This window comes from Anser brachyrhynchus, assembly GCF_964034855.1.
Source record: "Anser brachyrhynchus genome assembly, chromosome: 1".
NCBI lineage: Eukaryota > Metazoa > Chordata > Aves > Anseriformes > Anatidae > Anser > Anser brachyrhynchus.
This window is the reverse complement of record NC_137694.1, coordinates 188,512,951-188,535,292: the sequence shown is the minus strand read 5'-3', so window position 1 is coordinate 188,535,292 and position 22,342 is coordinate 188,512,951. Positions and strand designations below refer to the sequence as shown.

At 42.4% G+C, this 22,342-nt stretch overlaps 2 protein-coding genes and 1 long non-coding RNA gene across 11 annotated transcripts in view; all 3 read right to left on the bottom strand.

Moving 5' to 3' along the window:
• The window catches only part of N4BP2L1 (NEDD4 binding protein 2 like 1), a 28,845-nt gene extending 18,060 nt beyond the window's left edge, over positions 1 to 10,785 (bottom strand). The window contains exons 1-4 of one of the 2 annotated variants that reach the window (XM_080577433.1): positions 10,484 to 10,785; positions 3,254 to 3,378; positions 2,343 to 2,431; positions 936 to 1,012 (exon numbers count right to left, since the gene is read on the bottom strand). In XM_080577433.1, the coding sequence (XP_080433559.1) occupies positions 936 to 1,012; positions 2,343 to 2,431; positions 3,254 to 3,378; positions 10,484 to 10,608 (416 nt within the window). In that variant the 5' untranslated portion in view covers positions 10,609 to 10,785. The remainder of the gene's footprint in view (positions 1 to 935; positions 1,013 to 2,342; positions 2,432 to 3,253; positions 3,379 to 10,483) is intronic. The other variant, XM_080577432.1, reaches the window with a different exon arrangement.
• On the bottom strand, positions 3,385 to 9,528 carry LOC308188440. Of its 2 annotated transcripts, none has more exons than XR_013945505.1 (3): positions 9,175 to 9,528; positions 4,807 to 5,104; positions 3,385 to 4,306 (listed from the first exon to the last, which is right to left on the bottom strand). It is a non-coding gene; the product is annotated as an uncharacterized lncRNA (long non-coding RNA). The 2 variants fall into 2 exon arrangements; XR_013945506.1 differs by lacking the exon at positions 9,175 to 9,528 and adding an exon at positions 5,261 to 9,168 and having other exon boundaries at positions 4,807 to 5,101.
• Positions 10,786 to 11,710: 925 nt separating the features above from the next.
• The window catches only part of N4BP2L2 (NEDD4 binding protein 2 like 2), a 48,628-nt gene continuing 37,996 nt past the window's right edge, over positions 11,711 to 22,342 (bottom strand). For 6 of the 7 annotated variants that reach the window (XM_080577419.1, XM_080577420.1, XM_080577418.1 and 3 more), the window contains 4 exons: positions 20,294 to 20,379; positions 19,553 to 19,598; positions 18,442 to 18,641; positions 11,711 to 14,211 (listed from right to left, as the gene is read on the bottom strand). In XM_080577419.1, the coding sequence (XP_080433545.1) occupies positions 18,481 to 18,641; positions 19,553 to 19,598; positions 20,294 to 20,379 (293 nt within the window). In that variant the 3' untranslated portion in view covers positions 11,711 to 14,211; positions 18,442 to 18,480. Of the gene's footprint in view, positions 14,212 to 18,441; positions 18,642 to 19,552; positions 19,599 to 20,293; positions 20,380 to 22,342 lie in introns of those variants that run through there. The other variant, XM_080577421.1, reaches the window with a different exon arrangement.

The window sequence follows — 22,342 nt, the reverse complement described above, 5'->3', positions numbered from 1 at the left end:
ACTGCAAAAGCTGACTTGTTTCAAATAATTATTAAAAAAAAAAAAAAATACAAGTTACCAATTAGCTCGGCCTATAATTAACGACTACTAGTTAGATCTGTTTCTGCCCTACAAACCACTCCTGGATGGTGCTGGTGAAACTGATTCTGGTGAAGCTCTGGGCCAGGAGCCTCTTTGCCATTTGTCGTGCCCAGAAGGAACGATGCTGATTCCTGACTAGAGTTCCTAGCTGGTGCAAAGCAGAAATGGATCAGTCTGAATGAAGTATGCATGCCCTACTCCATTGTGGTAACAAGTTAGCGTGGTAGCTTCTGGATCCAGGAGGTGGGTGTGCACTCTGCATTGCAATGTACTTTACAGCTGCTTGGTTAAAGGCTAGGAGATTAGCCTGCATTTTGCAGTAATGAAACCATTAACCCTGCACCCACTAGTCAGACATGTTTGCCTACGTCTGTATCCTACCACATTATGCTGAGTTGATATATTCATTGTATCCCTTCTGCATGTGTTAAGACCTTTAGAGAGCTCCTCTATAACCTCATTTCTTGAGCGTGATTACAGTAGCATCCCACCATGCTACAGCTAGACAATATTTATTATGGTTATATTTTTTAGGAACGTAAGTCTGAATATTTTCTGTGGTGCTTAGAGGTGTCTTGTGTCCAAACATAGAGAGTGCTGCTCAAAATAGAGAATGAAAACTGGGGCACCTGCTGCAACAGGCTTGCGGTACACGTACACTCTTCAGGTAGGTAGCTTTTCCTATTGGCTGACTCACTTCAGCTCTTTGGAGGCTGAATTTGCTACAGACTGGACACTGAGTAACAGAAACTTTCCACAACAGCCCTTCTGTTGTCATTTGCCAGGTTACATTTTCGGGTGTATGAAGAGGAAAGTGAGAAGCTGTCTGCTGTGTCAAAGAGAAAAAGATGTACCTTGTCAGTTCGTGAACATTGAACTTCCAGGGTGTATCTGGTTCTCGGAATATAACTTCGTAGCTATTTTCACGTGCCTGAAGAAGTACACACACAAGTTTTAGATTTATGGCCACCGAATCCAGGAGTAGCCAATCTTCCACCCCCCCTGAGATTTTTGTTGGGTTAAGAGATGTATCATGCATCTCCAGGAGCCAGAAGGAAGAAGCTCACCATGACTCCCACCACGGTGTCGGTCTGACTCCCTGCTAGTCCATTCCCCTTACATCAAATGATTTGGGTCTCCCAGCAAACCCTGCCTCGGCATTCCCCCAGCACCCTGCTCCCCACAGCGATGGTGCTCTGCCGCGGGAGCTCTCTGGCAGTCACAGAAGGTCCAAGAGCCACAGGTTGGCTGTGCCAACCTAGAGCTTCTGGGAGCGTTGTGCTATTTCCAGTCACTCAGTCTACAGGTCTTGATTTTTTTTATGGTAAAGCAACATATTTGTATCTACATATATATGTACATTTACATGTATATGTGTGTATGTACATATATATACACACATACATATATGGCTAACATTTATTGATTGCTTTTGGGGTTTTGATTTGGAGGGGGGAACATTGCCTCCTGAAGACATGATATAATAGCAGAAAGGAGGCAGGGGGACTCGATCTTTCTTTTTACATCTTGTACACCTCTAGCTTTGATCTCTCACTTGTTTCACAGTCACCCTCAAACATTCACAACTTCCTCTAGTGCAGTAACATGTCCAGGGTTTCCAGCACCACTATTAATTCTTGCCTCTTCTGAGCTCCCATAAAAGCAATACCTAGACCCAAATTACTTAACTAACATGATCAGAACCCAAGAACTTATAGCTGTGCATAAGCATGAGTATAATGTTATCAGGCAGGCCATACTATGAAACTGTACTAAAGATATTGGCAACAAATGCTATGTCTGCCAGCACTGATAAAAAGAGGTTCCAATGCACCTTCCAAGACTCTTTCGGGTGTATTTTTCACAAGTCATAAACTAAAATTTTGAGTCATATCGGGATATGTTTGTCAGCTTTGGAAACTCTTATATTTGGTCAGTTTCAGATTCAACAGTTTGGAAACTGTCATACTCATGTCACTGTTGAGAATTGTCTGATTGCCAAGAAGCTACAGGGCAAGTCCAAAGACTGTTAATCTTTTCAGTAATTTTGCCTTCACTGAGGTATATAGCTGGCTAGATAAAATAAGTGCATAGGCACCTTTTTCCCTATGTCTTCCCAATATAAATTATTAACTATAATTAGAGGACTGAGGGAAAATGGAAGTAATTATTTTTAGCCTTGTTAAGAATTGTTTCAGTCAGATCACCTCTGAAATGTCACAGCTGAGCATGTAAAAGCAATAAATCATAGCTTTCCCTACCATCATCACATACGGCTTCATTTCCCAAGCATGGATGTTGGTGTTATCAATAATAACCGGGCTTTTCCCATTCTTCATTGCTTTGCGTGCTGTAATGTAACACATTAAGTAAAGCTAAAACGTATTAAGTAACAGACTGAGCCAGGTCTTTCTAGCCTAGAAGTGTCCTTTCCTTGCCCACTCCTAGCACGCGTGGCTCCCCGCCAGACTTGGGTTTGTAGCTACCACCCAAACACAGAGGTCAGCACCCAGCAGGTGTTTCCTGCAGGTGATGCAGCTGGTGGCTGTGCTCAGTAGCAAGATCTGAAACCCGTGTAGAACACATTTAGACATATTTAGGTAATTACAGCAAGTATGAGTGACAATTATTTGCTAAAGATGTCTGTTTTATGATCTCAAGGTACGTTTGCCAATGCTCTAAGTGAGTTCAGAGCACAGCCTCAAATATGTGTGACATTCTTCTCTCAGACACGAAGGTCATTTCATTCTTAAACTATGGAAGTTTGGAAGTTTTCCTCCTGCCTATCACTAATTCCTCACCGACACCCGCTTCTAGGTCAGGACAGACACCTAAGGAGTTGTAGTGTGCACAATGCCAGGCATACAGCTGTGCTGAGCAGCTGCAGTGCTGGTATTTGCATGCCACCTGCTGTCAATCAAGCTTCAGCAGGGCTACCTAATAGTCACAGTTTTACTTTCAAAAATAGTATCTATCACCAACATTTATTCATTTTAAATTCCTCTCTTTAGTGCTACAAAATAAAAACAGAAGTGGCAAATACTTTTTAACCGGTTCACCATGAACTTCAGTGCGTGACACTACTTTGAGATATTTTTATCTGGGGACTCAATTTAAAGACATACTGAAAAGCGAAACTATGCCGACAAAAGACTGGATCAATTTCAGTCACCTCTCTTTTGGTTCCATTTGTGTGCATCCTCTAGGAAGTCAGGCTCAAACACGTATACACCATTTCTAGTAAAGAAGTCATCAGTACTAAGAACTACAGCACTGGGATAGTCATATTTCAGTTGTCTGGAAAAAAAAACACAACACAATGAAAGAAGGATTAGTATATGCAAACACATGCCTTTAACAAAGAACATTGCATCAAGAGCAGTATGAATGCTCTGCAAATTTGCACAGTCCTTCGTTTTGAAAATCCCAGATTAAAGAGATCTGAAAATAATGTAATCAGTAGGTGGGCATGCAGGAGGAAAGGAACGGAGCTTAAAGGCATGTTTGATTTCTTTAATTCAGCAGAGAGATCTACAATGGACTGCCAACAGGAGTCTTTAATCATATTAATAAATTCAATTTTCTGAGTTATTTGAGAAGGTATGAACATACATTTTAAAAAATACTGCTAATCCCATGGAAGTGAGTCTCAAAAGGCAACTCCATTATGGGAGTTTCACTACAGAGAGATTTTTGAAGATAACAAGGAGGAATGGTTTGCCATTTAGTAAGGATGGTCTGTATTATCAGCTTTGTCTTGTTCTTTGTTCTTCTTCTTTTTTTGTCTGTAAAGCATGTAGCTCATTTTTTTAATGTACAAGCAAGTATGAGAGGGATTAGTCAACATTTCCTATTATTTTCTGGTTCTTTCTGCTTCTCACTTGTCCCTGTTTTACTTTGCCCTCTTCTTGTCGAGTTGAGTCGTTTTTCTTTGACTTCCATTTTTTAATGTTTTGTAGACAGATTTGCATAGCCTGGCTTGGCAGCCCCAGATGCAGCATATCCATAAAGGAGGTAGGTCCCCTGTGGTCAACAGCCAAGGGCAACCCCCTTCTCTTCACGTTGACGCGTGTCCCACAGTGATGCCCACTCACAGCTGGGATGAGATCTGGCAGCGTCCTGCTGCAAGCTGACCGGGTGCCTTTCAGGCAGCGGCTGGCTCTAGGGAATGAAAATGCCCTGATACAGTTGCTTGAATTTGAAGGATCCTTCCTGAAAATTAGTCCTCAGAGAACATTAAAAAAAAATCTTAATGCAAAACTGGGTTTCTGTTTGTGTTTTCATCTTATTTGTGTCTACAGGCTGAACTGTTTAGTTTGTCAGTCAAGGCAGTGTTGGGAAGAAGAGGGAAGGAGGGAATCCCTGCAAGAAGCCAGGGAGAGCCCACGGCATCATCTCGCTCCTTTCTTATCTCCTCAGGGCCCCAAAAGCCAAGAGAGAAGAAAGTAAGGCCAGTCCAGAAACCTTGTGACTCTCAGACATGAATGTCGCTGCCCTGCTATCTCACGCCACACATAGTCTTCAGCCTGTGACTCATTTCAGCGTCCTCGATAAAACACTGCTCTTCCATCCCCATAAGCTACAAAACAACAATTTCTCAATGCCTTATCTAATTGAGCAACAGCAGGGGAAAAGGTCCTGCTAGGTTATCGGCAAAAAACCAGACAGGCAGACAGAAAAGGCTTAATTCTGTCATCTCCAGCTCTGCTCCAGCCATTTACTTACCAATTTCATCCTAACCTGCCTGCCAGCAGCAATTCTTCGCTCGGATTGCACTTTGCTTTTCCTTGAACAAAGGCCGACTTCTGACTTGTTTCACCTGCGCTGTAATTTCCATCATCTGCTGATTAATTCATATTATTTTGGGGTAGCCACTGCCACAGGGAGCGGAGACTCGCTGCTGACTGACCGGCCAAGGCCAACCTCACAGCGCCGTGCTGCAGCCCCTGAATTACATACTGCTTAGCAGCTGCACGTAGTTACCTTCTAGCTCAGAAGAGATGTTTTATTCACCTAATTACTGCTGGACAAAAAGATCCAAAAATGTTTAAAAAAAAATTAATTTTGGTCCCATGCAAATACTTCTTATCACGAAGAGCATGTGAGCACCTAATGCTTATCTGTTTGCTCTCACGCTGACACACTGATAAATTTAGCTCTGGGTAATTCAGTACCTTACCTTTCCTGTTTCATCCATCTGCATGACAATCTCTTCTCTAGAAAGCTGACTGTGCTAAAACATGTTGTCCCTTTACCTATTAAGATGCACATAAAACTGTACATATTAATAAAAGATCTCAATATGGTTTTCTTCTTTGGTATTTCCTTTCAAAATATTATCACAGCGCAAATTTTTAAAACACTTCTTAGCATTTTAAATGCTAAAAGAGAGCTCTGATATGTAAGCAACTTAAGCAGTGTGTGATTACCTGTAAATTCAGTTTACTATCTTCATATCCCTGGTAATAAAGTAGATAAAACTGGTAATTCAAAGGAGGAAAAATACGGCACAAAATGTGTTCAGAGCTATGGATTACTGGCACGTTTACTATACTCATACTAAACAAATAAAATCGTACTAATAGCAACATAACAAAACATTAAGCTTGTTTTGCTGTCTTTAACACTTGGTTTCTACAACAACCAAACTGACTCCAAAGCTTACAGTTGTTTCCTGCCATCTTGTCCCGTTCTGTTTGTTCTGTCCCTTTTAATTTCACTTGCAAAAAAAAAAAAAATCATTTGCACCCAAGATACTTTGATATTTTGCTTGAGACTCTAGCCATTGAGATCTACATAGGACCAGAAGTTGATGTAGATTAAAGGGTTTACATTACCCCATTAGACTCCTGATCCCTCTGTGCAATATTAATGCTTGTACTGGAGCTAAATATACAAAATGGGAGGACTTGTGCCCAGTGTTATTTATTAATAAATTCCGAGCAGCACCCATTGCAGTTAGATCAGTAAGCATAAACCATACTAAGGACGAAAAGAAAACAGAAATCTCTTTGCAAGGTCAAAGGGTACTTACAAGCTAAGTCTGCACTGAAGAAAAGCCACTGAACTTTAAGCACTGCATTGTGACCAACAGTATCTGTCAAAAGTTCAGTATTAATTTGCCTACACGATATTTAATTGCTCCATATCTCAGCTGCCTTGCAGCAGTTACACTATGCTCTGTCACAGACACAAACCTGCTCTCCTCCCTTTCTTTCCCCTTCCCAGGGGGAAGCAGATTTCCAAGCTAGGTGAAGTACCTCCTCAGACCGATGCAGTTGGGGAAAAAAAAGCTTTCAGATGCTTATGGCACAGAAGCAGCGAACTGCTGGCAGGGCCCGGGGACTGCTCACACCCTCCGGGAGCCCTCGGTGTGTGCAGAGGCTCCAGCGTCGTTGCCAGCTCCAGCATCAGCTGCAGGGACGCCTCTGACCAGCGTGGGCTCTCGGTGCACTCACCTGCTCTTCACTCTGCTCAGGTTTACCATGGTTGCAATGACTAAAAAAGAGCATTTCTGTTGAAAATACAAGTGTACGAGCTCACAGAGAGGGGTTTTGAAGCCTTCTAAGTTATCCATCTGAGGACCTGCTCCCATGATTTATACAGTTTTTGAAGTCCCCTTTTTATTAATAGCATCTTCAGTGCTTTTAAACAATCAATTCCGATTTTAACCGTATATATTTCATCCTCACAGACAACAAAATTACTAGCCAGGATTTCAACTAGCTGGATACAAGGATAGGACTTGAGGGAAGTCCCCACCTTCACTAATAATGTCCCTGGAGAAAAAAAAAAGGCCCTGACTGCATTTCATAGGCTGTCACGTTTTTCCATCAGAAACTCTGGAAGTGAATGGATGTCCGATATTCAGTCTGGCAAAAAGATTGGAAGGAGAGTTTTCAGCATTCGTAAAAACTAACAGAACTGTGTGCCAGGCAGATCTCAGGCCTGGTAGAGTTTCAAGATACAACCTCCTTCCAACATAACGCAGATCCTAACGTTTATGTGCTAGCACCGCATACAGCAACTTGTGCTGGTCGCTAACAAAAAGCCTTCCTGTGGCTTTTCAGCATTCAGTTTCAGCAGAAAATGAGAAAAATGAGAACCAGAGCACAGGCACAGCGCTATCAGCTGCCTGCAGTGCTTTGGTAACTTGCAGTGAGTGCCCTGAGGACTCTGACCCGGCGCGGGGCTGCCAGGCACCACGGCAGTGCCTCCACGTCTCGCCGGCGGGACGCGAGCAGCAGCTGTGCTGTACCGCAGCAGGCTGCGTGCAGCGGTCAATACGAGCATTCAGAAGGACCTGAAGCACGAGCATGTCGCATACACAGGTAAATGTTGACAGTGTGTTACCATCTGGAAGCAGGAGCTGCAGAGCTAATAGGCAAAGTCCGTGAACTGTGCTGCAATTCTCCCGTAGGGTCGGGATCCTGGCGACAAGGGACGGGCTGATTCGGGATCCCACCGATGGCAGGGCTGGAGAAGGGACTGGAGTGCAGGGAGGAACCAGACAAATGCAGCAGAGAGAACTGGAGAACACAAAGCACCAGTTCCTCAGTGCCAATGTATTTTTCCCTTCTGTTTCTTTGTCACCTGTTCTGGATGACTGTTCACGCTATGCTTCATAAGGGAGCACAAAAACAATCCTATTTCAAGTGGTAAATCAACAGCAGTGGCCGACGAGTTACATATTTGATCATGCCCAGCCTAGTGCTTGAGCAAAACTGTTAAATAGGTTACATGTTATGCTGAGTTGTGCGTTTCCACCACAAACAAAGTCTGTTGTGGAAGCAGATATGAGCTTGCACGTTGCTCACTTGATTTTTGGAGATGTTTTGGCAAGCTATACCCACTACTGCACCTCAGATACCTGTTTTCTTAGGAGTTGCCTCTGTTTGATCATAAAATATGCACTGTAGAGTTGAGAGGGAGCATATTCAGGTGGAGGATGTTATTCAGATCTGCTGGAGGCTATTGGAGATGTAACTCCTAACTCCCTTCTTCTCCTACCCTGCTGGTGATGTATGGCAAATAGTTAGAGGGAACCAGTTAGGATCACCTAATAAATAGGTGACTCAGGGATGTGTGTCCTTAACAGTGAAGTAATTGGAAAAGTTTGGACGCTGGCAGTGAGCAGACTAAATCCTCCTTCTGCCCTGACTGTTAAATTCAGGTGGCTCCTTCACTGTCTTTACCAGGAACCGAAAACCAGACCAGAACCGATCTGTCCCAATGTCATTCCCGCTGCTCTGAGCAACTTGGATGGGGAAACAGTTTTAACAAAGATGCTGTAATTTTATCTTACAAAGCTGTATCCAAACAGTGCCAGGTGACACTGAAAGGCCAGGGAATCAAGCCCTAAGCCCCAGCTCGCTCCTGGACAATAGTCTGGTGCAACAAACCGACAAGGGGATGCTCTATCAGCGAGCTGCAGTATCACTGGTGATAACATTCACGGTTCATGACATTTCTGAGCGCTGTAAAGGCACACAGCTTGCAACAGAAATAGTAGCTGACATGAATAATGAATGAACGGAGACGTGTTAAAGCACCAGAAGAAACAACAGAGCGAAGGTTAAAACAATGGCATATACTGATAACCAAGAGCACAGTTAACAGCTATGAAACTGGGAAACGTGCTCGTCACGCACACACCGATACAGAGCAATGACTTGCCACTAGGAGACAGGAGAGAAGGAGGACGGCCAGTGGGTCCCGCCAGCCTGCAGCCACCCTCCTCCTTCCAACAGGCAGAGAGCTGAAACTGTAAAGGCACCCAAAGTGGGAAAACAAAAATAACAGCCAAAAATCTTGCCTAAGATTCATGGAACATGATGTAAGCAAAACTCGGAGGCAAAAAAAAATGGCAACACGGTAACTGCTAGAGGACATAAAAAAAACCCGCGTTGTCACCACCAACCAAGAGGAACCTAGAAGAAAAAGAAAAAATGGGGCTGCTGAAGGACCTTGTCCTTGCTGATTTTGGCCACACCACCTGTGCACATGTACCCTGACGGTTGCAAATATTTGAGTGTGATATTTTGAGTGAAAAACGTCAGCGAGAATGAATTTGAATGAGTAAAATTAGCTTACCTGCAAATTTTTAAAGTAAGTCTCACCTTTCCTCACCAATTGGATCTCGCACTGTGCTTGTTGTACCAATTCTCTACAAACATATTCTTGCCTAGCACATTACAGTTGCCAACACCAAAAGATACACAGTGTGGGACGTGGAAACAGTATATCTCAGAGTTTCTTGGCACAGTCCTTTCATAATCTGAGAGCGCTAACGGAGAGGTGCTAAAGGCAGTTCTCGCAGCTGCCCTTTGAGCCATGTAGCGTTCATGATACAATCAGCAGGGGCTAGATGCCGAACAAGTTCTTCAAGCATTCCCCTTACGCGGGCCTAAAACAATGTTTACGATTTATTTTGTAAATCCATCATTAATAATTAAACTTGCGTTTTGACCTGAAAAAGAGAGGCAAGTTATTTGCATTGGCTGAGGATACGTCCCCCAAATCCCTCCGTTCATTCTGGCACGCTCTCCTCACCGGGAGGAAACCCACGGTGAACGTTCATCTTTTGGTGGAGAGCAGGGGGACACCAGGAGCTTTGAGATACCAGGCTGATCGCGATGCCAGGCTGATCGCGATGCCAGGCTGGGGCTATGCTGTGTCGGGCAGGCCGCGGTGCCACCCCACAGCACTGCCCTTGGAGCTTTTCCACCTATTTTTCACCGTTCTGGGAGCCTCTTCTGCCTCTACCTCACACCGCTGGGGCTCAGACAACACGAAACCAGAAGTCCCAGCCCTTGGCAATTCTCGCTGCGAGACAGAGGAACTGCCTTACCGTCGGCAATTAACCACAAGATAGAAAGCCCTAGCCCGGTACTTTTTACAGAACACCAAATACCGTGGCTGGGGTGGTTTAGGGGCTTACTGGAATCGCACCTTTGGGCACAAATCCCTTAAAAACACCTTCCCCCATGCGATGGGCAGCGTGTCCTTGAAGCAGCTCCCCGTGGCTGCAGCAACGAAGCTCCGAAGCCTTTCCGAGCTTCCTGCGAGGCTCCTGCTCCCCTTCCCAGCCAGCAACACGTCCCCGCAGCGCTCAGAGGTGGCTCCCACACCCCGTTTCCATTTCCACCTCGCAGCCCAGCCTTGCTCGTTCCCGGTTTCGGAGCAGCAGCGAGGGGCGCCGAGGACCCCCCGGCACCGCCCCGCTGCACACCCCGGGCTGTGCCGGGCCATTTGGGGCTCGGCTCTGGCAGCCTGCACAAGGGCTGGCTCCTTGCCCTCCACCGGCCTGAGGGAGCCAAGACCCTGCGAGGCGAAGCCCTAAGAAGCCCTAAGCGGATGTCACGGCACCAGCCTCGCCCCCTCCTCCGGGCCCGGCCCTTACCTGGCCAGCGTGCTCTTCCCGGAGCCCGGCAGGCCCCGCAGCAGCACCAGGCTCTTGCCGAAGCGCCTCCGAGGCGGGGGCTGCAGGCTGAGCCCCCCCAGGGCTCGGAGCAGCCGCTCGTCCATGCGGCCCGGCCCGGCCCGGCCCGGCTCGGCCCCGGTTGTGCGAGGGCCGGGCCCGGCCCGGAAGGGGGAGGGAGGCGGCGGGGAGCCGGCCCCGGCCCCTCCCGGGGAGGCCTCGTACAGGGAAGGGCTGGGCTGCCCTCGGTTAGCCCGAGGGGTCGGCTCTAATTATTAAAAACTAACTAATGTGCACGTTACCCAGGTGGGAGGCTGATGCTGCCGGTGCTGAGAAGCCCCAGGCCCACGCACTCTGCCCCGCAGGCTGGGGAGAAAGGCGGTCACTACAGCGCGCCAGAGCTGCCTATGGTACCCCAGCGTTGGATTTGTCTATTTTATTTCTTTCGCTTTCTTTCTTTTTATTTCTGATGGAGCTACTGGATTCCACCCAAAAGCGGGCGAGGATTCCAGGCAGCCGCAGCTAAGTGACTGCGCTGCATTGCATAAGCAACCCCGTGCATCAAGCTCACCGCTTCAGCTTCCCTCTTTTTTTTTTTTTTTTCCACATGCATTACCACATGAGAAACCACAGCGAGTTTAACGTGATTTATTTTCCGTAAGGAAAGCCTGACCTGCTTTAACATTACCACCGTGCAAGACAAAGGAAGAATACAGTTTCCACGGAAAACAAAAACACTCGGTGTGGTGTCACTCGCCCTCTCAGAGCCATACAAAACAGCAGCTGCAGTCTGGTCAGAAGCCAGGCTCAGCCATACTACAGGGACACACGTCCATTTAACTACAGACACTGCAGTTTTGGCTCTAAGAGTTTGCAAATAGTATATATATTGCACATCGTAACACACACTATGCGCATATGCGACACACTATGCGCAAATAAGGTGTTCGCATACCATATGAAAGCTTAGTTCCCCCGATGTGGCACACCAAATATTGTAGTAATATTTTAATTACTTGGAGAAAGTAAATCTTTCAAGATCAAAAACCGGCATACTCTCCACCACTAGCTGAATCAAGTGGAAAAAGGTGGCAGGAAATAAGATCTATAAACTTCACAAATCAAAGCTCCTGTCAGGCTTTTAAAGTACACTTAAAATGGCAACACCCTTCAAAACGATGAAACAATTTATCCATACACAAATGCTGTGAGATTTTTGAAAACGGTTTTTATTTCAAGCATTCTGGAAGGTCAGTATTCAGTAACAGAAAATAGATGCATTCAGAATTATTTCTCAATAAATAAAGGTAGGAAGAAAATAGTAACACTTCGGTGACATTTTCTTGAAACCAAATCGACTTTTCTGTTGCCACGGTACATCAGGTTAAGTCTGAAGCTGAGGTTTTGACCAGCATGAATTACCTCCCTCCCCACTACATTTTCCGTAATATGCTCCTTGTAGAAGAGCAGTATCTTTCCAACCAAGGAAAGGAGAAAATCACACACACACGCATGAAAAATGCATCAAAAAGTATAGTCACCGAGTTTTGCCAATGGTGCAACATAAAGATTTATGCATTTCTAAACTGCTTACGTGCAATATTTAAGTAGAGAATGGGGGACACTGGCAATTTAGACCTCAGTGCAGCTTCAGTCAGGCACTGCCTTTTCAGCTGATACACAATGAAAAGGGTGTAGGCAAAAGATGAGAAAGAGGAGACAAATGAAGAAATGGTTAAATATTCTGGATCTAGAAGCCACAGAAGTGGGAAGTATTTCTGACAAGTACACACAACCTAAACTTGCTTGTTTCTCTTCTCATTGATCTTTTCCCACCCTTTTCACCAGAAGTGAGGTGGTATTTGTCTTTTTGTCACCCTCCTCACTACAAAGAATTTTCCAGCCTTATCAATGAAAGTTTATCTCATAATTGACAAAGTTAGTTTATAAATTTTATAAGTTTACAAGTCTATAAATTGAAAGTTTATCTCCTAATTGCTCTGATTAAATGAATTTTCTCCTTAATTACTTTTTCTTTCCTGTAAGCTATATCCACAGCTGTCCTTCAGTGATACTTTCCTCCATACTATCTTCTTCTGATTTCTCTTTTCACCTCCCTCCCTTCTTTATTGCCTGTCTCACCTTCATTACTTGCTATTTCAGCAAGCAGACCTGCTTTTTGTCATAAATAGACGTCCTTTGTGATCTTGCCCTGCCCCCACCAGCCTCTTTTCTTTCTGGTCCTTCACAACACACCTCGCTTTCTGTTTTTCTCCTCCAGTTTGTGGTTGCTTCCTTCATTCTGCAGGTGAAAGTGGCAGACACCTCAGCATCACGATCAAGGCCAACCTGCAGTGCTCCACATCCAGGCATCACAGCACTTCAAAGATATATGCACTGAACATTTGGCAACATTTTAGGGACCACAGCCATACATCAGGTCGATTTTGTGCTTCTCCAGAGAAGTGAGAGAGAGCTGGCAGAGAAGCCTGGCCCTGTTTACAACCTCCACAGAAAGAAGAACATAGATGAATCTAACCATACCTTGGGAAAACACAAAACAAAACAAAAAAATGATATTGTGTCTTAAAAACATGGGATGAAATTTGTCACTTAAGCAATTTAGCTCACTTCACATATGTAATTATTTCTGCTGCCTCTGTGGGCTTTTTCCAGAAATTTGCATGAGCAAAATTTTAGATTTTATTCTTAAGTGCTCATCAAATTCTGCTGCCCATCTCCCTCGGGAAGCCATCACTCCACTAGGGATACTGGGATAATTTCCTCAGTAACAGAACTGTTACCAGTAAGGTTACTGTTCTGGTTGAAAAGTCCTTAATTTTGAAGGAAAAACCCAATATAAAACCAAATAATAATAAGGAAAGAACTGCTTTTAGTTTAAATTTCTCCTTACATAAGAATTTTAAGTAAATACAATGGCAAAAGGAATACCTCTAACAAACACGAAGTCACCTATTACCGGTGTTAGTTATAGGTCTTATCCGTCTAACACAAACCATACACAATTTTCCTCCAGAGTGTTTGAATCAGGTCTATAGCAGAACTTCCTTCTTATTTCTACAGTCCCAAATGAACCTAGTTGGAGGGAAACATGAAGCATCATTTCAGGAGAAAACAATGTAAGTTGTGCACTTATGGATGAAAGAATGGGAAGGAGAGATTGATGCAGAATTCTTCCACTTGACATTATAACGAGATTGGGAGGTAATTATCAGGAACAAGATGAAAGGTAAGAGCAGGCAGAAGCAGGATAAGACATGTAACTAAAAACAGAAAAAAAAGCCATCTTTCCCTGCAGGCAGGCATCGTTACCAGTTCACATCCCAGTTCCTGTAGCAAAATCTGGGGTCCTCAGACAAGTGCGTTAAACACCAGAGCCTGACGTTCACACCTCATGTGGACAGACACCTCCTTCGTGCTACTTTCAGTATCCTCGTATCATGCTCAAACGTGAAGAGAAGGGATACATTCCAACCGGTATCAGAAAGTGACCTTATACTAAGCAATAAAAAATTATCCCAATTTTGACAGAGAACTTGATATTGGTGGAGGAAAAAAAAAAGCAGATGGCCACAGATTCACACCAAAAATAAGTCACACTGGTAACTTTCTTCCAGGTTACTCCTTACATTTAAAACCCTTGGTTGCAAACTGAAGTCCTTCCACGGTGGAATCAAAGTGAGAAGTTTCTGTAATAAAAAAGAGATTTTGCTGAAATATCGCAACAAGTTCAGCCTGTAGAAAGACTTTAATGGTTGCAAATCCGATCTTCAGACTAAAAAGAGTTCAGCTGTCTGATGATTTACAAAGTCTATTTCTGTCTTTCATACTTAGCTGTTGATAACTTTTTGAAAAAGTGAAAAAGAATGGAGAGAAAGCAGACAATAGAAAGCATAGGAAAAAAATTAAAAATGCAAGAAAATGGGAAAAAAAAGAAAACATGGATACCAAAACTAGAGATAGCACAGACCTATAAATCTTGAGATTTAAAAATAAGGAGAAGAGTAACATGGTGGACATTTTCTTTTATATATATATTTTTAAATTTCCTCATATTTATTATTTTTCCCTCTTATTTATTTTTCTCTTATTTTTTGTTTCCTCTTATTCCTGCTACTAGTTATGATCTCTAAGTAAATTTTAGGCCAGGTCTTCCTGGAAAGCACTGTAACAGGTAGATGATTTTTTCTGGTTATGATTCTGGGTGCTTTTTTCATGCTTCTTGATATTTAAAATTAGTGGTTAAATGCCAAAGGATAGAGATTTATTTTTTTTTTAAATTATCAATTTAATAAAGTAGCAACTGTTAGAGTCTGACCATGGGATGATACAGCATCTTCTGTAGCAACAGTGGAGGACTGTTTTCTTGCTTGCCTTCTATTTTTTCAATTATTTTTTCATGCTAGCCAAAAGACAGAAGAATCAGTGAAGTGATGGATTTGTGGCCTTGTTCCTTCCATTTCTCAGACCTTCCACATTCTGAAACTCTCAATTTATTGTGTAAACACTTAAGCATTGAAACAGTTGAAATTGGCTTAATGATACGCTTTAAATCAGACATGCTTAAGTGATACTCTTTTTAGAAATTGTTTCAAGTTACAAATACAAAAACAGACTATAGAGAAATGGACCTGCAAGTAGGAACTGGAAACAAGATAATCTCTTTTAGCCAACTCATGGAGAGAAATGTTTAATCTCAGGAACTGAGAAGGAAAACCAAGTTTTAGTATCAGTTAAATTCTTATGATTCCTGCTTTTCCACAGAACGAGGAAATGTGTCACAGATCCATTCTCAGTGTTCAGGTATGAATATATATCTGTGTATATTGCTTTTGTCACAATTCTCTTTCCTGCTCAGTTCCCAGGTCATCCTTGTTTTTGCCACCATCACACCTGCGACTCCTTCATCTCCTGCATCAAACAGAAGCCAAAAGTTTTAACATCAAAGCTTTGGGAGTCTTGATTCCACCCTTCCTATCGCTTCTCGTTCACCACCACTGACATCTCCTGATTTGACCTATTTGCCAGCCATCTCACGCTCACTTTCAAGCAGCTTTCTGCTGCCTTACGTGCCTGGGAAGTGCTCTCACAGAGAAGTTAGGAGCATCTGGTGGTACACAACGGGCCTGTGCACAGCATCCGCTCAAGCGCGGAGGTCTGCACATCAAAGCAACTCTGCATGGTAAGCAAAGCAAGTGCACGCATGGTCTGCATACAGATCTGCACTAAATACACAGCCCTTTTCACACAAACGGTTCTGGTAATTCTTTACTCATTTCATCTTCAGACCCATCCCACAAAATGTTCAGTTTTCAACCAAGATCAGCTTCTGCATAAAGTCCCCTGCATCGCGCTACCAACACCTGTAGCAGTGCAAGAGCAGGCTACGCAGCTTTAGGAACGAACAGCTCTTTCTGCTCTTTTCAGAAGCAGCATTAGCTTATCCAAATTTAAACCATTGATGAAACTGCAGTTTGATGAAGTTTCCTATTACTCAGCACAACCAGCTTTCTCTTCTGCCTGTCCCCGGCACGTTTTGCTGCACCTTACCCTGTGGACTGCATGGCTCTAAGAATTCGTTTCAGCCTGATGGTCCAGACTGAACTCTTTTTGAATGTCAGCTCTGCATTGAATCATACAGCTGACCTGCTTTGCTCCGGCTGCAGAAGCACTGCGTCCAACAAAGGGAGATGACAACAATATCACGGCCAGGAAAGGGAGGACTGATAACGTATATCATCAGGAGACTTGTCTCACCAAAACACCTGCCCTGCTGGGCTGTCCTGGAGGAAGTGTCCCTGCAGGGAGTTACTGCAAAGTGACCTTTACACTTCAAACACAAGCATGCCAGCTTTTATTTTGTAATAATAAATGCAGATAAATGCTTAAACTGCAATCAGCTTTTGTCATCTTGTTCTACATTTGCATTGGCATCTGGCACTGTGGGTTCCTGGCCTAAGGAGACCTACACAACAAAATAATATGCTGTTTTCACTGATCTCAGCTGTTTTTATTTTTAAATCAGGATCTCTTGCTTAATCTCCACAGCAAATACTGATGTACTGCCAACGCTGCAACAAGGAGCTCTCAAAACTGCTTGAGATTAACCCTGTGTATTTACAGAGGAACACCACCACTGTTCACTCTCCCATTTCAGTAAGAATAGCCTTATGCAACATTAATACAGAAGCAAGATCATCTGGCTAATAACTGAGTTACACTTGGCCAGTAATGCTTAGTTATTCTCAAATCTCACACTATCATTCCAGTCCCTTTAGCTCTCCATTTATTTTCCATGATTTAATAATCTTTCAAAAGAAATGAATCTGTTTTCTTGCCTTTTTTTTTTTTTTGAAAAGAAGTTCTGACATTTGATGAAATTTAATCAATTTCAGCATTTACAGAGGTTCACTGTGGCAGTTTTGCAACCACTCTGACACCATTCTTGGTAAGTTTGCCCAAATCAGCAACTAGAAAATATTGATCGTGGGGTGAGGAAAGATGACCCTATCCCTCAAAACCGGTGTAAGGTCCTATCGATAACCCTAAGAGATGCTTTTCACATACATTTGCACTTGGTTAGACTGTATACAATATACAAACTCATCTAAGTTTGCCAGCCCAGCAGAAAACTTTCCATTTCTTTCCTGCAGATTAGCAAGTTAAATTACTCACTTTATGTCAGCCAGCGAGTGCCAGCACTGACAAATTGGAGAACAGGGCTGGGAGGAAGAAGGGAGCCACCAGCCTAAAGCCATCCCACCTCTGGTGTCTCCTCCTCTCCCTCCAGCAGCCATAAGGACTTTTCCTGACTCATTGCAGATGCTGAACTGGGAAAAAAAAAAAGTTTTAATTTTATATCCTTAGAAATAACACAATCCCATGCACTAGAGCATCAGACTATGACACCACATAGCAAACCGTGGTTTTAAAACCTAGCAAAGAAAATTATCAAGGCATTGCAAAAATGGCAGATGGAAGCTCAGTCGCAGAGTTTTGTGCCACAGCAGCTGGTGGCTGCCTCCCTAATACACGGGGCCGAGGATCTCTTCCTCTGCCTGCACAACAAGCAGGAGATGGAGGCTTTGGGGAGCACCATGGCAAAGAGATATAGCAGGAAAAGCTAATGGAAATAAACAGTTTGTTGGATTCAGCAACCGGATAAAGATATGGGCAATAAGAGGGAGCACAGCTCTTCAAAAACGGATCACTCTTATTTCATTCAACGGCTTTATATAGTAGCTTATTATTAACAAGTTCAAACAGAGAAAGGGATATGCAGTAGAAGAACCCTTAAAAATCCTAACAACTGAGGAAAAGGACATGGAGTGTAAAAGAACTACAGGTAGGAGAGAAAAACAAACAGGAGAAGCTTACATGCAGAAGTGAGGCAGGTTGAAGTAGCAGGGGAAAATTAGCAGGATGGAAAAAGGCTGGGTTTTAATCCACAATGAATATTCGAGACTTTCTTAAAGTCATGCTTTGGGTGGAGATACACTGCAATGAGCAGCTCACAGAGGAACATGAACTGTGACATTACTCACTACAAATCACCACAGTAACCAAGCTGCCAATAAAGTCCAGCTTTTAGGCATCCCAGACCATTGCTTTCAGTTCACCAAGCAGATTTAGATTATTTTTTTTTTAGATTTTGAAGAGGAAAAAAAATATACAGCTTTATAGCAAAAAACTTTTCCCCATTAAGGTTTAAAAACAAAAAAAAAGCAAGCAAAAAAAGCCACAAAAGCAAACACATGCACAACATTCACCCTCAAATCTAATCTGAAGAGAAAAATCAAGTACATTGGGTGGTGCTAAACGCACCTTAAAAATTATAATGGCTAGTGTTCTTCAGATGTTTGGTCAAATATACAAGAATTAAAACAGTTAATAAATCAGTCACAGGTGTGACTGATTACCTTTTCTTTCATGCAGGTTTTTTTCTTAAAGATGGTCAGTCACGACTGAGGAAGCACAGCATCCAGACCGCCACTGCCAGCATAGCTTGTGATGTTCTCCTCTGTGAGCCCTTGAAGTAGTTCCGTTTCTGGAAGTGTTTCAGAAGTGTTTTCATTCTCTTGGAGATTTTTATTTAGATCTTCAAGGCTAATCATATTATCTAAAAACAAAGAAAAAAATCTAACTGCAGCCAAAAATACAAATTATATAAGATAATTTCAGGGATTATGTCAGGATAGAGTATTTGTAGAACAAGCTTTATTTCATCAGAATGCTCATGATTTTGCCACCTGAATGGCCTACCAAATAGACCAATTTTTTCAGATTTGTCTCTGACAGATGTATATACTTCTATATGCTACTTTTCTGCTTCCTGTATGCTCTCCAAGTGAAGACCTTCCTTTCCTCCTTTTTTGTTTAAAATAACTCCTCTCCTGTTTCAGACACCAAATCCAAGCTTCCAGCAAGCGACTATTGCGTATTTTTAATCTCATTATGCAGCTTATACTAAATTATACTAAACTAACATGGAAATCATGGAGCACGGAAAACAACCAGTAACCTTATCCTGTAAACTACACACAGCAGGAATTAATGCTGCCAGAAGACCCAGGCTTCCCTCGGACCTTGATATCTCTTGCTGTTCAAGAGCCTGACTTATTATTACGGTGGCAGTCTTTGGCGACCATTATGTTGAAGATGCTCAGTTTTTCAGAGAAAAGTCTAAAGAAAGACTTTTTAATGTTAAACTTCCTTCTGATCTGGAATCAGATAAACTTGAGCTAAATATTTGAGTAATGCTCTATGGGAAAGTCTGAAACGCAAAGAATTTCAGTACGTGCATCAGGGAACGTGATGTGATGGCTCACAGGGACTGCAGCTCTGCCATACTATGTACGCAATCAACAGAGGCACATATTTATTTACCACATCCTACTGATTTTCACAGAGAGGAGTGTTGTCACTCATTCGTGCTGAAAACTCCTTGGCACACTTCACTTCAGCTTTAACTATTTTCTCTGATCTACAACAGGCACTTTTTACAGGTTTTGTATCACAAAATACACTTACCAGCCAAAGCATTTCCGTTTTGCAATCCACTTGTTTTCTGTTTCTCCTAAAACAGATAATAATAGACCAGAGAAAAAGAGAAAATATGCAACAAGAGATTTTGTTATTCTGAGAGAGAACAAGGTCCATATTCTATTTTACAGTTTCTAATTCATTGCATTTACAGGATTTTTCTCCTTTCCACTACCAGACAGCACAGTGCTCCTTAAGTAAAACCAACCTTCACAAAGCAACAGCCACAGTGGGAAGGAGCAAAAAAAAGTAATTTGTAGGTAAGTTTCTGACTAGACAAGGAGAATTAGGCTGCTGTCAATCACTCAGTGACTTCTCTGCTACAGCCCTCGGTAGAAGTAGCCATGAAGAAACTAATGCTAGTGGAGAAGGATGGCACTCGCTTATACGATAAGAACATTAGGAGAAGAACAATTAGATATGGTAGGTTGTATTTAATGAACATAGGCCAAGGCGGGACAACAGCATCAAGGAAAATGTTTTTTATCTCCCTTAGCTACTTCGTATGTATTTCTGAAGCAGACCATTCAAAATCTGAACCCTACCATGGCCTGGAGCTGGTTCTGGAAATATTCAAAAGAGTACACAAAGCATCCATCTCCTCATTGTGAGTATTAAAAAACAAAGCAACTTTATTAGCAAAGAGCAACATCTTGCTTCATGAACTGAATGCTTCCTCTTTACACCTGGAATATTGGAAAGCCTTCCGAAATCCCCTAAAATTCGTACCTCCACAGAGGTCTTCCACAGTAAATAGATCATCTTTGAAACTTTCCAGTCAAGAGGAACTACATAATCATCTGGCAACAAGGATTCTGCAGAAGAAAATATTTTTGCAGTTGAGTGTTCAGATCTCTTCATAGCCAAAATATATCACTTTATTATAGTTTTTGCAGACTTAAGTACGTAGACTTTTTAAACTGAGCGGTTATCTACATGAGCCAGCAGCAAAGGCAAAATTTAGGTTTTACAGAATCTAAGGCCAGTGCACGGGAAGGGGCAGAGATTTGGTTTTGGTTTCTTTTTCTATGCAAAGACTTTCCTACCACGCTTAAAGCTCCCCCACACCCTCCCCTGAAACACAGCACAAACAAGACAGACAGAAAGCTCTCAGCCTGTAAATTAAACAAAATGCAATTTCAGTAACAAAACGAACAAAATGTTTCTAATGTTTAATTAAAATTTTAATTACTTTCTAATATTTTAACTGCAACAACTCTTCACTGTTTAAGAAGCTGAAAAGAGATTCTTTGTAGGAGAGCAGTCTAAAATATGTCCTATGCTTATACAACAAACATCTAAGAAAATAAATCAACTAAATCTTTCATTTATAAATATCCAAGGACATTTACTTGCCAAAAATTTTCCCCACAAAGTAATTTCAACAAAAATTGATGGCAACTGCCAGTCAGGTAAAATACTACAGTTTGACTGTGTACATCAATAAATAATAGCCTATTAATATATAATAGGCCACAAAAAAGCACAAATGCTTTTGAATATGTGGGAAAACTGTGGTCAAATCAGAACATGACCAGTGTTCTGCATTGAGTATTCACAGTTTTGAGGGGAAAAAAACACAGCAATCACAAGCTGGCAGGGCTTCAGAGAGATATAAGGGAGGCTTTGTATCCCTTAAAGGTTGCTTCCAAAGGAAACTCATCTAAACACCAGAGAAATTCACTCAGAGAAGAATGACATTTGATGTGCTAAGCAGTCAAGTGTTTCTGAATGCCTGTTTTTTTTGTTTGTTTGTTTTTTTTCCCCTGGCAGATCGCTTTTTTAAGTCATGGCCAACTCCAGTCCCTCCTAGACGACGGCATTTAACATCACAGACGTGAACGCCAAGTTTGGAGGAGAATAATATTATATATATAAGAGCTGAAGACATCACCAGTTCTTCATAGCTCTGTTTAGCTCTACATGCAAATGCTTTGGTGTGTGGTGCCAAACTGAGATAAAGCAGCACGGCAGGTTTCTTGGGCACCACCCCAAGCCCAGTAGTGCTGCCAGTGGTTTGCCATCACCGTTCTGACATGTAGCAATACCATCAACTTTTACAATAAAAACAACAAATCTGGAAGTCACTTTTGGCGTACGGACAGAGCATAAGCTGCTCTTCAGCTGTCTGACAATTTTCACACGAGGGTACATGGTTAAGTTTAAATTCTATTGAAACAAACAGGTGTAAAGGCCTATGTGTTCAAAATCTGGTCTGCATTTTTAAATCTATTTGTTTGCTAAATCAAAGTTACTGTTTTTTCACAGACTAAATTTGGACCAAGAAGTTGCAGGACTTTACACACAGGGAACACTGCTCTTTCATCACGCTGTACTGCAGTGATTTCCAAACATGCTTGTTGTTGCTGACTACAGCTCTGTAGTCATGTCAGCTTGCAGTAATTTGGAAATCACGCTTGCCACGCACAACTCCTTTGAGGACTGATCCTACTGCTAACTTAAAATGTCTAAACTGAAAGTACAAAAGTATGACAAGTGGAGGTCTGGGAGGCAAGCATACTGCTACACTTCTTAATCGTGTGTGATTAAAAAGAAAGTATTGCCTATTAGCAAATGCATCCCCTTAGATTGATATGCACTTGGAAATTAAATTATATTCATTATATTCTGGGAAAGCATTTCAACCATGTCTAAGCCACACAGGGGTCTAGGAGAACTTTGCTAAACAAAGAAAAGGGAATGCTACCATATTCACCAGGCAAAATAAAAAAAAATCTAACATGCAAACTTTATATAACAGCATACATTTTGTGTCAT